This window comes from Ailuropoda melanoleuca, chromosome 6 (assembly GCF_002007445.2).
Source record: "Ailuropoda melanoleuca isolate Jingjing chromosome 6, ASM200744v2, whole genome shotgun sequence".
Classification (NCBI taxonomy): Eukaryota; Metazoa; Chordata; class Mammalia; order Carnivora; family Ursidae; genus Ailuropoda; species Ailuropoda melanoleuca.
In genome coordinates this window covers 130,091,845-130,104,118 of record NC_048223.1, presented here as the reverse complement: position 1 = coordinate 130,104,118, position 12,274 = coordinate 130,091,845, and the positions used below count along the sequence as shown (strand labels likewise).

Below are 12,274 nucleotides of genomic sequence, written 5' to 3'. Positions count from 1 at the left end.
GCCGTGCTCCCCGCACGTCCACGCGGGCTACGGGGTCTCGCGTTGCCCGGGTCGGGCGCTGCCGCGGTGCCGTCTGACGGCCCCCCTCCGCCGCAGGTGTGGTTCCAGAACCGCAGGACCAAGTGGCGCAAGCGGCACGCGGCCGAGATGGCGTCCGCCAAGAAGAAGCAGGACTCGGACGCCGAGAAGCTGAAGGTGGGCGGCTCGGACGCGGAGGACGACGACGAGTACAACCGCCCCCTGGACCCCAACTCGGACGACGAGAAGATCGCGCGGTTGCTGCAGAAGCACAAAGCCGCGAACTTGGCGCTGGTCAGCCCGTGCGGCGGCGCGGGGGACGCCTCGTGAGCGCGGGCGCGGCCGGAGCAACCAGGGTCGGGGCGGGCCGGCGCCCCTTCAGCCGCAGCCCGCCCGTGTGTATATATATTTTTACAGAATAAGTTATAAAGCGGCCGGCGCGGGCTCGGGAAGGCGCGGGGCCGCGCGTCCCGGGCGGAATCACTTTGTATAATCAATAAATTATTTAACACGTCCCCGGCGGAGCCCCGGCTCCGGAGGCTGCACCGCGTGTGTCTTCCTTCTCGAAAACCCGGTTCCCCCCGCTCGCCCCCGCCTCCCCCGCAGTCTTCGTTCCCGCGGGGCCGGACTGGCGGCGAGGCGCGCGGTGCGACCCCGACCCGCCTGTGCCCGGGCGGCGGCAGCTCGCAGGAGCGAGGGGACAGCGAGGGCCCGGCGCGGGGAAGGGCGACCCCGGCCCCGAGACCCCTTTGGCCGCCCCGGGAGTGCCGGAGGAGCCGCGACGCCAGCGCGCGCCGAGCGGAGCCGGACTGGGCCGCGGACGGAAAAACAGCCTGCGCGGGGCGCGGCGCCAGCAGGTGTGCGCGCGGCGACAGGTGCGGCGCCCCCTCCCACCTGCGCCCTGCCCGGGGCTGCGGGGCCGGCTCAGTGGCGGAGGTCGGCGGCAGGTGAGCATCCACCCGCGCGTCCCTCTTCGGAAACCCGGGGCGGGAAGGGGCGAGTCCTAAGCTGCCACCGGGCTCCGTGGCTAGCGCCAACGCAGATCTTAAAATGCCTTCGCAGCTGGAGGTTTCCGAGTGCGCTAAGCGCACCGCTCACAGATTTTAAGCTCGTCTGCAGCCTGGTTCCATAGTCTTTGATCGGTAGAAATCACTATTTGATAAGGACTGGGGCGCCAAAAAGAAATCCCGAGTGATCCGGCCGCCCTCTGAGGGACAGCTCGCACCCGCTCCCACCCGGCCAGGCCCTCGGAGGCCCGCACCGGGCGCAGGGCAGCAGCTCTGCTCCACGCTGTGTGGCTGCTGCTCGGCGTGGTTGCATTCTTCTGGGCACAAGTCTTGGGTTTTCACTAAGAAAAATTAAACAGAAGTGATTACATTACTATAAGGTTTCTCCTTGAAGACATTTTTGAAAATGTTACGGAGAAACGGAAGGCTGAAGTTTTCTGTTCTGGGCCACGTGGCTGCACCATCAGTTTTAAAAACCAGACATTTCCTTTGAACCACTGGCTGGTCTTTTTAACAGAGCGATATTAAAATCTATTTTATTTCTGTGAGTGAACCGTTCTCTCAGCTCAAGTTAAGAGCAAAGGAATCTCCAGTTTTGAAGTTTTGAGGAAGGCCATGCATCTTTATAACCCTGTCTTCAAATGCTGAGGGGTAATTCCCATTAGATACCGCTACAGTAAAAAATCCAAAAGATTATTTTCCTGCACTTAACGAACAGTGTGGTTTTGTGCAGCAGGGTCTGATAGAAGGACTTTCCGGGATTTCTCCTGAGCCTGACCTGAGGAACAGCCCACAAAGGAGCACCCTCCTTCACTTTGCATTTCAAAGGAGAGGGGGCCAGGGAGGCAGAGAAACAAAGCAGAGGCAGGACTGTTTTCACCATGATCAATTTTATTGCTTAGGAACGGGAGCAGTCATTTCTAGAGGCCTCCACCATGACCAACAGCTGAAACCCCGTTACACAGAAGCGCGTGGGGCGGGCCTGCCGTGGGGCACGTGGACAGAGCAGAGCGGCCACAGCACTGACCCCGACCGCGCTGTCAGGAACAGACTCCTCACTTGCAATGGTAGTGATTTACTTGAACACGAGCATCGAAGGCCTTCACCCGGTCCAGGAATCCTGTAGTGTTCTAGAGAAGCTCAATAAAACCTACGTTGTGTTTCATCCACAGGCTCGGCAATGACCTTTTAATGCCGTACTTCGTGCTAGGGGAGATGGTCGCAGCGGGTTATCGTGTAGGCTGGGTGCAGCGGCACGGCCAAGGACACGCTCAGTTTGGTTTCTCTGAACGTTTCTATGTACAGCCCACGTTAGAAGCAGTTTCTATCTGAAGCAGACACGGCTTTTGTTTCTCCCATGATATTATTGTTTATGTAGGATACCCGGCACCATAGAACAGTAACAAAAGACAGACCAGACAGTTTACAAAATTCTTAAAAGGTACACCCGAGCTAGCTATAAACTTCACATTCAGTTCTTAATATTACACAGAAAAAAAGGCATAGGAGTAAGATCTGCAAGTGTGGATGTGCTGTGGTCGACGTCCGCCCGGGACGGCACCGCGAGGCCGCGAGGCCGGGTGGGTCTGTGCGGATATACACGTCCCTGAACTCCTAGACTCCATTCCTACCTGCCGACAGGACCTCGCAAGCATTCATCCTGGAAAGTATATTTAGCGTAAGTTTTGGTAAGATTTATAAATTATTTTTAAAAAGTATATATTTATATATATTTATATATATAAAAATGGAAAGCAGCTGCAGTGTGATTCAAAAACCATGTAACACGGCAGTAGAGTAAATAACACGGAAGGGGGGCCGCCAGAGGCGAAGACGAGGGCCCCTTGCTCTCCTCACAGTAGCCACACTGCCTGAGGCGCAAAGAGCCCCTGCCCACCGCCTCACCCCCGGGCACACCTCCAGCTGGCAGACGGGGACGTGTGACACCTGCAGGCTTTCCACGCCGGAGAAGCTCTTCCCACGCTGACAATTACTAAAAAGTGAACTCTGAAGTCTAAATTACAGACTCCCGCTCCTGTCTATAGAGTTTTGGCAACAGGACGGTGACTTATTACAAAAACCCAGTATTTCTACTTAATGTCACATGAACAGACGAGACAGTGAGGTATGTGAGGCTTTTCCGGAACGGTCCGGAGGCTGAAGCGAAGTGTGGGGCCGGCCGTCTAGCGGGTGGCGCTTGGGCGGGGTGGTCGATGCAGCTGTTAGGAGGACGTATTTCAATGGATGGGACTTCCACCTGCTCCTCGCGCTACAGGGAGGTCTTGCGAGGGGCCCTCTGGTGTCGCTGGCATCGCTTCCCTGCCGTGGAATCGGTCACTCGTTAAAGGAACAAACACACCAGGAAAAGCTGAGGAAAGGTGAAGCCAAGGGAAGGAGTCATATTTACCACACGTCACTGCACGACACAACACTTGTGCACACGGGCGTGAGGTTTACCTGCCCCGGGCGCGATGCGGAAGGCCAGGAACACGGGCTGCAGCGGGAGAAGAGAGGGCGTCAGAACCCATGGCCACGAGCCGACCCTGACCCCCGACTCTGGATCCCCACACTCGCCCAGCCGCACAAACTGCGTCCCCCTGCCTTGTGCGCGAGCATCAGCGCGAGACCCCGGTGACCACACACTTGAGTTCTGTAAAAGGCGTGATTTCCAGGTACAAACTCACGTAGACTGCTGAGTAAACCCCGGCAGACACCGGGAAGGACAGAGTGCTGTCCTGGCTCTGCTCCCCTGGGCGCCTGCGTGGGGGGCCGCACGTCAGGACGATGTGTCCAGTGGTCACGGCCAGGAGGCCTTGCGCATGGGACAGTGCAGGTGTCTCCGATTTGGCTGAAGGTAAGACGCGGCCACCACCACCCTCAGTGAGACCGTGGGGCTCCGGGGTTAGGGACGCTCACACGGATAACGTGCGTCCCTGCACAAGCACTCAGCGTCTCCCGCTGAAGGACGGCATCTGTGCTCACTGCCATGAGAAGGCCATCACGGTATCCCAAATGCACGCCAGAAAAATGACCTTCGGAATCACTGCCTGTAGACAGTATTTTGTTATAAATAGTAAAATTTTGTATTTTATTCTGCAACTAGTCTTTTCTGCCTACTTACCTACCTACGTATCTATCTACCTTCTGGTATTTTATTACAATTAAGTAAACACGGACCAGCTTGGCAAGTGCTGGGTGGGCTGGCTGAGGACCAGGAGCCCGGCCTGCCGCCCCCCGCCATCCAGCCCCCCGGGGCCGGCCCTGCACCACACGGCGAGGGCACATCACCTTGTGGTCTCCCATGCAGACGTTGGGCCCGATGTGGTCGTAGGTGACAACCTTCTCCTCGCTCTCCGACTGGGAAAGCAAACAGAGAGACCGGAGTGGGAAGGCGGGAATGGCGGGGGCTTCCTCAGGGAGGGAGCCCGAGCTACGCGCTACCCACCCCTGCCACCTCCCAGCAGGTCTCTGGTTGGACCCTCAGAGGCAGTGGTCGGCCAGCAGGCAGAACATTCTGGAAGCCCTGGGAGCCCAGGCCCCTGGTTCTTTCTTCTTCCGGACGGGAGTCGGGGTGGGGTCCCCCAAGCTCTCCTCTGGCACGTCCCCCTGGCAGAGGGCCTGTGCTCACGGCCGCACTCATTGCCCTTCCTCTCAGGAGCCTCCCGCCTCCCCCCCCACCGGAGCGGTGCATCTGGACCCGTTTTCCCTGTTTATATTTGTTTTGACAGCCGGTTCTATTAGCCCAGAACCATGCTCCACTGAGAGCAGATGCCGTGGAGCCAGCGCTGCTGCACCAAGCGCTCCGTAAGCATTAATTAGCCGCTGTGCGCATTAATTAGCCGCCTCGCACACCGGGCCCCCCCTCCTGCCGGGCTGCCTCTGTCTCTGCGGCCCGGCAGACGCCTGCGTTTTGGGGTGCGACTGTGAAGGGTTTGTTCCTGGCAGTCAGTCAGCTCCGGCTGGGCCGGATTTTTATATCCGCAGCTGAAGCATCGAGACTATAAAGTTAAAACTGAATTATCTTTAATGCAGTAGGAAGCTTAAGGTCAGATTTACTTTCCAGCATAGTCGCCTGCCAGAAAGTATAAAAACATAACCTTCTGCGCCGTATGCGTGAGCACTTCCCATCCTTCACGATCGCAACGCTGCCTCGCGGAAGTGGGGGACATTCATCAAACGCAGCGCGGTAATTTACAAAGGCAGCATAAAATTGTGGATTTCCAACTGCATAATCTTGAGACAGATAAACAAATTACAGCAGTGCATTCATCACCGCAGCTCCCAGGCAGGGCCGCCAGCCCGCCAGCTTCGGTGTTTCAGGGCCGGGGAAGCAGAACGGAACATGATGACGAGGTAACCGAGCGTCGCATGATGGATGAGGCCGAGGAGACGCTCACCAGGCGCGTCTGCTCTGACTGTAACGCCCGCTGCCGCGGGGCAGCCCCGGGGAGGGCCTGGGGGACGTCGGCCCAGGGGGTGCAGGACCCTCCCCCCCAGCTCCGGCCCCACCAGGGCCGAAGCGTCAGAGCTCCAGGATGTGAGTGAGCAAGAAACAGTCTTCAGGGGACGGCCTACGCCCCCGGGGCAGAGTCCGCAGGCACTCAGCAACAAGCACTCAAGAGTTTCCTGCAAAATGCAGTTTCCTTGGGCGTGGGTGCTTTCCCTGGGAGACGACACTGTCCCTTCTCCGTCCCCGAGGCCCCCGATCTGGCTGTGGCCATGCACCCGGCGCACAGCACGTGCTCAGAGCCGGCAGGCATTCGAGGCAACGTGCAACCACACACGGCTGTCTCCAGAGCGCCAGCGAGCAGGCCCAGCAGAGAGGGCAGGACTACGTCCAAGGCCGGGCGCTGGCAGGCTCTCCCCGGGTCTGTGCACTCGTGGCCGACATCCAGTGCAGCGTCAGTCAGGAAGGCCCCGTGGGGAAGCAGCCCCAGTGGCTGTCCTCAGCGATGGGCCCTGGGTGCGAGGGTGTCACAGGCAGGGGCAGGCCCTGCTCACAGTGCAGGGGGAGGAGTACCGAGGCCCCAATGGAGCAAGCTTGCTGCAGACCCAGTGAAGCCCCTTCCCTCAGTCCACGCCCCCCACTGGCTTCCTCCCCACGTACCCACAGTGCTCTGGGCTCAGGGCATGTGTGTGGCAGGGTGTACTAGGAGCCTGGGGCAGCATGTGGGGGGCTCTGCCCTCCTGGCTGTGACCCCTCTTGCCCAGTGTGCTCCAAGTGAGGACTCAAGGTGCAGCCCAGGGCCCAATCAAGGGGTCCTAGTTGGGGGGGTGCAACTGGAACCTAAAACAGGGCTCAGGTTGGGGACGGCCCCCTGAATGCCCACGTCTGCTCTGGACACTGAGCACCAGTCCATGCCCACCATGCCCACCCCTGCCACCCCGGCCCAATCAATGCACTTGCGTGTGATTTCTCACTGATGGGGTCGACAAAACCAATCCAGGTATTGATTCTTTTGAAAACATGCCTTTTGTATTAAATGTGGGCACTGAAAATTCTGGAAAATCCAGAGGCCGCAGGAAACCCGAGCGTCCCAACCCCCAGCAGGTGCCGCCTCCACGTCCTGAATGCCCCGTTCGTTTGACCGCATCAAGCCCAGATGTGGGTCAGGCTGTTCATCCGCAGCTCGGGGACACAAGTACCGACGTGTCCACCCTGCTTTACAGCTTACAAGCGCTTTCGTGGACAAGAGCACATTTAATTCCCGAGGACACGATGAACGGTAATGATTCTGAAAGCACTGACAACCGCGAATGCCTGCTGTGGGTTCAGAAAGACAGCGGACGTCACAGGGGCCCCGGGCCCGGTGCTGGGGTTCAAGTGGCTGAGGACCCATTGTAGGACGGCGTCAGGGCCCGACCCGGAGGCCGCGCGTGTGTGGCTGGTCCTGGGGGACTCTGGCACTTACCTTCAGGATCAGCTCCCTGGCGGACGGGGACATGAGGACGCGGTCGCACCACGCGGGGCACCGAGTGTTCATGTACTGCCGGCCCTGGCCGCGGTCCTCGCTGTACGGGTAGCTGGGGGGACACAAGGGCGCCTGGTCAGCTGCCGGCTCCGCCCCACCTCCCACCGTCCCCCGAACGCCCGGGGAAGGCCGTGTGGTTCTTCCCATGCACACGGAGTGGCCAGTGCCACGCAGCGAAAGAACCCATGTAGAGAAGTTTCCAGAACACAAAGCCAAACCCGTGATTTAAGTTCTCCCTTGAATTTTAGCTGTAATGGGCTTGGGACAAACCAACAGTATCATCTAGGGCACTGTGGTTTTAGTTTTGGACGAGGTCGGAGGACAGTGAAAACCTGCACGGGGAAGACAGGAAGATGGGCCTCCTTCCCCACCTGTGTCCCAGGGGCCGCCCAGCGCATGGCCTGAGCTGCCTGTGAATGCAGGGGTACCGCTGTGGGACCCCCATACAGACGTCCCCTCGTGCCTCTGGGGGAGCCTCTGGAAGCCCCGTCCCCGTGCCCCGCCCCCATGCCTGGTCCCCACGTCCGCTCCACCACACTATCTGGTCTCGGCAAGTGCCCGGTGCCCAGGCCACGGGCTCATCACTGTGGCACTGAGCGTCCCTGACTCGCTGCTCTGGCCACACAAGTGCCCCGTCCCCATGCCCTGACCCGGCTCAGCCACCAGGAGAGACGGCCTCTTGGGGACGGAGCCACCACAGCTGACCCACCAGTGGGCAAGCGACACAAACGCGGGCGAGAAGCACGTGGGGTGCCGCCAGCTGCTCCCCCGCATGTTCCTCAGCCCATGGCGGCTTCCTCCTGTTTCCTGACCCCCTGGAACAATCCTGCCTCTGGGCCCTGAGGGTGTTCTGATTGGGGCTGACTGAAGTAGGGACAGATGAACTTGGAACGCGCTGGCTTTGGGGAGACGTGTCGCTGTGTCTGCTATATCCACACCAGTGTGACGTGTCTGTGTATCTGTGCTGCATCTTAGAGTCTAAACTTCTTCTAAAAATCTGTTTCTAGGTTAATTCCAAAGTACCACATGATCTAAGCTTTGAATTAGCCTATCTTCAGGACAGAGGGGCTTCTCCTGTGGTTGCCCCTTGTCTGCTGAGCACTCTGGCCCGTCTCTCTGCTCTGTGACCTCAAGACCCGGGTCATGAGTGACCATCAGGCCTCGCAGAACATGCTTCTGACCTGAGCTAATGGGTCCCGGCCTTGCCTCATCCCACCAGGGGTCCCCCACACTTTCACCAGAAACAGCGGCCAAGGACCCCAGCCCCTCAAATCACTGCTACACTTGATTAAAGACCCAAAGCAGCAAATATACTTAAAAACAAAACCTACACAGTTCCAACAGCATCACGCATGTAGAGAGCACAGAACACGGACTGCCCCAGAAACTCCCTGCAGGAAACGCGGCGAGCCGGCCATCTGCCCCCACCCCGCCTACGCAGGGCGCCTGGCTCAGCTGTGACCGTGGGGGAGCGACACTGCCCGGCGGCGGCCGCTCGCCTCGCACACACGACCTCGCGCAGGTGCCCGGGACACGCTGAGGCTGGGTGGCTCTGGAACGTGTTGCCTGCGAGCCGGGGATTGGGGGTCCACACGGATCAACCCCAGTTTCCAGAGGACAACGTGCTGAGTCGCGGGGTGAGAGCAAGAAGGCCCCTGGCTGAGGGCAGAGGTCGGGGTGAGGGTGGCCGTGAGCGGGCAGCAGTAGCGGTGGGGGCTCTCTGCCAGGAGACGGCGAGTCGTCCAAGGCTTAAAAGCATGAGGCTGAGATGCAGTCCGGAAATGGGATGAACGCCACGCACTCAGCAACCTTGACGCTCAGTGATGCCCCTGGTGTTGCCAAGACAACAGGAGACTCCTTTGCGGGCCCCAGCTGGTCTTGGGGTCTTATCCAGGGCCGCACGTGGCGCCCACAGACCACGAGGATGTACCCGGGGCCAAAGCTCAGTGTCTACACCTCGGGCCTGGGTTGGTGCCAGACACAAGAGGCGACTTCGAAATAAATCTGTCAGTGAGGCGACACGGAGCTCCTGCCCTGCCCACGCTGGCATCGGACAGGTGGTCGTGACTCACACGGTGGCATTGGGGTGAGTCCCCGGCTGCCACAGTCCAGTGTGAACACAGGTGACTCCAAAGCAGAAAGCAGCTGACCCCCAGAGGGGTCCTGCTGGTGGGGACACTGCCCTGTGGCCCCTGGTCCCAGAGAAGGGAGCACACTGGAACGGTGCTGGTCCAGATAGGCCCAGGGAGGGAGGGGGCCGGGTGGCACCCCGTCCTTCCTCCGACAGCTGACGTGTGGCCCAGTCGGTGGAGCACAGGACACCGGGCTCGATGCTGCCGGTCTGTGGCCCGCGCACCCCCAGAGCGGAGGGTGATCAATACCGCGCCTGCCGCGCACGCACTTATCTGAAAGCAAACCCTGGCGGGGTGGGGACATAGGACAAGTGCCTTGCCCGTGCCCCCACAGTGATGGACAGCCCCCGTATCCGCTGGTGATAAAGCTAACAACCACCGTCTGTCCTCAAGCACGCGGCCCTCCCTTCCTCCCTGCCCCTCGAGCCCCTTCCCTCAGGATGTGGGGCAACGGAGGCGGCCAGCCCTGTCAACCAGGCTCAGGACTCCATCTGAGCCGGCGGGGCAGGCGGGTGGAGTCTCCACCGGCCCCGAGCCCGACAACACGGCCAGGAAGGCACAAAGCCTGGCTGTGTTTGCCAGCCTGAATCTCCAGGGCCGACCGCGGGTGGGGACGCCAGACGCAGGAGGAAACAGACGGTAAACCACAGCCGGACCAGCACATTCTGCACCCGCCCTCCCAGGTGAGGTGGGGATGCGGCCCGGCGCGCCTCAGGGAGGCTGTGGGACAGAAGCCCCTCCTCGGAGCTCTGCCTGGGGGACAGCGTGCGTGTGAGTGGCCGTAGACACGGTACAGGGCACACTGGTGCAGACACGGGCCCATCACAGCAGGTGCAGCTCAGGACCCTGGCGTGCCCAAATACTCGGTTTCAAAAACACCGGCCATTACGGATATTCCTGGAAAAGAGAGGGAAAGAAACAAAAAGACAGTCGAGGAAAACAAGCAGGAACCATGGCAACACTGAGCTATCTGGTGGAGGAGTTTGCAGCAAAGACCGCCCACGAGAGCGTCCAGGGATGGCGGCACACAGAGACCCGGCTGCTGGGCACTGCCCCTTCGCCCTGCGGCTGGCTTTCCTGAGTGCCTCGCCTCTGGCCGTGCTCACCCGCCGGTGCCCACCCCGTGCACCTACGTGGGCCACGTCCAACCGGGGCCCAGTGACCAGTGGGACAGACATCCTGGCTCCTTCCCAACCGCCAGGCCTGGCAGATGGCAGACTGCGCACTTTCTCGTCCTGGCTTCACAACTCTACACGTTATTACAGACAGGAATCTACAGATGGTTAAAGCTTAAATAAGGCCCAGAAAGCAGCTTGAAAAGAGTCTCTTTATCCTTAATTTAAAATCAAATGCATCCATCAAGACAGTTGCCTCCTGCCACCAGCCTGCACATTTACCTCTGTACCAACATACACTCCCGTCTTTCTCTAAAGCCAGGACTTCCTCCTGTTCTATAACCAGGTCGTTCAGTAAAAACATCTCCTTCCAGCTGCGGAGAGTTTGTCTGCCTCTGGGAAGGTGTGGCTGCAATTCTTCCCATTCAACTTTCCCTGAACGAGGAAATTACTTTGAAAAGTTTTGAGGACTAGATCCAGGCCTTTCATGTTTTCCAATTCTCTCAATCCACTTTACCTCAAGGGTCACACACACGGGACAGGGCCCACGTGCCCCCCACACGACCCCCACGAACCCTGCCAGCCCTCCTGCCGCTGCGTGGAGAGTCAAAGGTCGTGAGCCCAGTGCCGTGACCTGCCCATAAATGCGAGTACGTGGCATTCACGCCCTGTGCGTGGCTCCCCCGGGCACACTGTGATTTTAGATTTGCTCGCAGTGCGCAGTTTGCGGCCATCCGCCACCGTGCGGCCCTCCCCTTCAGGAGCGAGGACCCCTCCCGCCACCAGTGTGCATTCTGGCTCCTCCTGGCTCTAGCTAGTCTTGGCGTGTGGCGTGTGGAGCCCCGGGGGTCCCTGACACCCTTCCAGGCAGGACTGGAAGGCACATTTGTGGCCACCCCAACACACCATGTGCCGCTCTCATGGTGAAGTGGCATGGACGGGCGGAAGCAGTGGCCTGCAGTGCAGGTGACGGTGGCGGGCGTCGCACAGCCTCAGAGCACCCACACGAAGAAGCCGACGGTCACTGTACTGACTCTCCGGACCGGGAGGCCTGCTGTTTCGAGATGCGGTGGGATGAGGTGGGACACGCATGGTGCGCTTGGCCGTGTGCTCGTGTCGGCTCATTTTCGTGGAATATCTTTGTTTTGCTAGAAAGGCAGAGACTGTTGTCGCTCAGACATGGGCGTCAGACAGGAGTTTTCTCAGGAAGCGACGACATGAGCCATTTTTCCTCTCCAGGAAAGTATCCAAGGGTATTTGTTGTCAATGACAAAATTGGAAATTTCAAGGAAAACCCAGAGCTTTGGAAGATGTGTATGGGCCCCACGTGGCTGACAGTGTCTCACAGTCAACAGTNACCTCTGCGCAGAGGTCCTGAGGGACGTGCCGTCTGACACCCGCCAACATCTGGGACAACCCAGGTGCTCTGAAGGCCCGGCTGGTGACGTCGCCAGTTGTGCACGTGAGCGAGAGCGCCCTTCCACCAGCCAAGAACTAGCAGGTCACAGATAGGGCTTCAGATCCACGGTGCAGCTTGTGCTCCAGGTGAGCGGCCGGAGGCATGTTCGTCTCACAAGCACAGGGACACCCCACCTGGCATCACCGGCCTTCATTTGGCAGGGTGCTGTCCCTGGCCTGCTGGTGGGGGGCAGGCGCCGTCGTGGACCGCAGGGGTGGGCCCTCCTGCCTGCTCCCGCCAGCCAGGCCTGCAGGACACCTGCTTCTTGACCGCCACCCACAACCGGTCTCTTCCGTAGGTGGCCCTGATGGAGGGGCTCCACACGCCGTGCCCTCAGGGGAGAAGAACGGGAGCTGAGGGCTCTACGAACGTCTGAAGTATCGGCACCTTTTCTAGCAAAATGATGGCAGTAAGTTCCAATCCAGTAGGAGTGAAGTTCTCTTAGTTGGTGGAGAACAGTAACCATGTCTTTGTGAAGAACGGCTCTCCCCTTACAAGGCCATCTGCTAACCAAGCTGCGGGGCGTGCGGTTGTGCCGACGCTCAAACCCGTCGCTGCGGGGCCGCAGGGC

At 59.7% G+C, this 12,274-nt stretch overlaps 1 protein-coding gene across 7 annotated transcripts in view; it reads right to left on the bottom strand.

Moving 5' to 3' along the window:
• Nucleotides 1-1,896: 1,896 nt before the first annotated feature.
• INPP5A (inositol polyphosphate-5-phosphatase A) overlaps nt 1,897-12,274 on the bottom strand; it is a 185,927-nt gene continuing 175,549 nt past the window's right edge. For 2 of the 7 annotated variants that reach the window (XM_034663480.1, XM_019795943.2), the window contains exons 13-16: nt 6,938-7,049; nt 4,314-4,382; nt 3,433-3,519; nt 1,897-3,344 (exon numbers count right to left, since the gene is read on the bottom strand). In XM_034663480.1, the coding sequence (XP_034519371.1) occupies nt 3,439-3,519; nt 4,314-4,382; nt 6,938-7,049 (262 nt within the window). In that variant the 3' untranslated portion in view covers nt 1,897-3,344; nt 3,433-3,438. The other 5 variants (XM_034663474.1, XM_019795942.2, XM_034663472.1 and 2 more) reach the window with 4 other exon arrangements.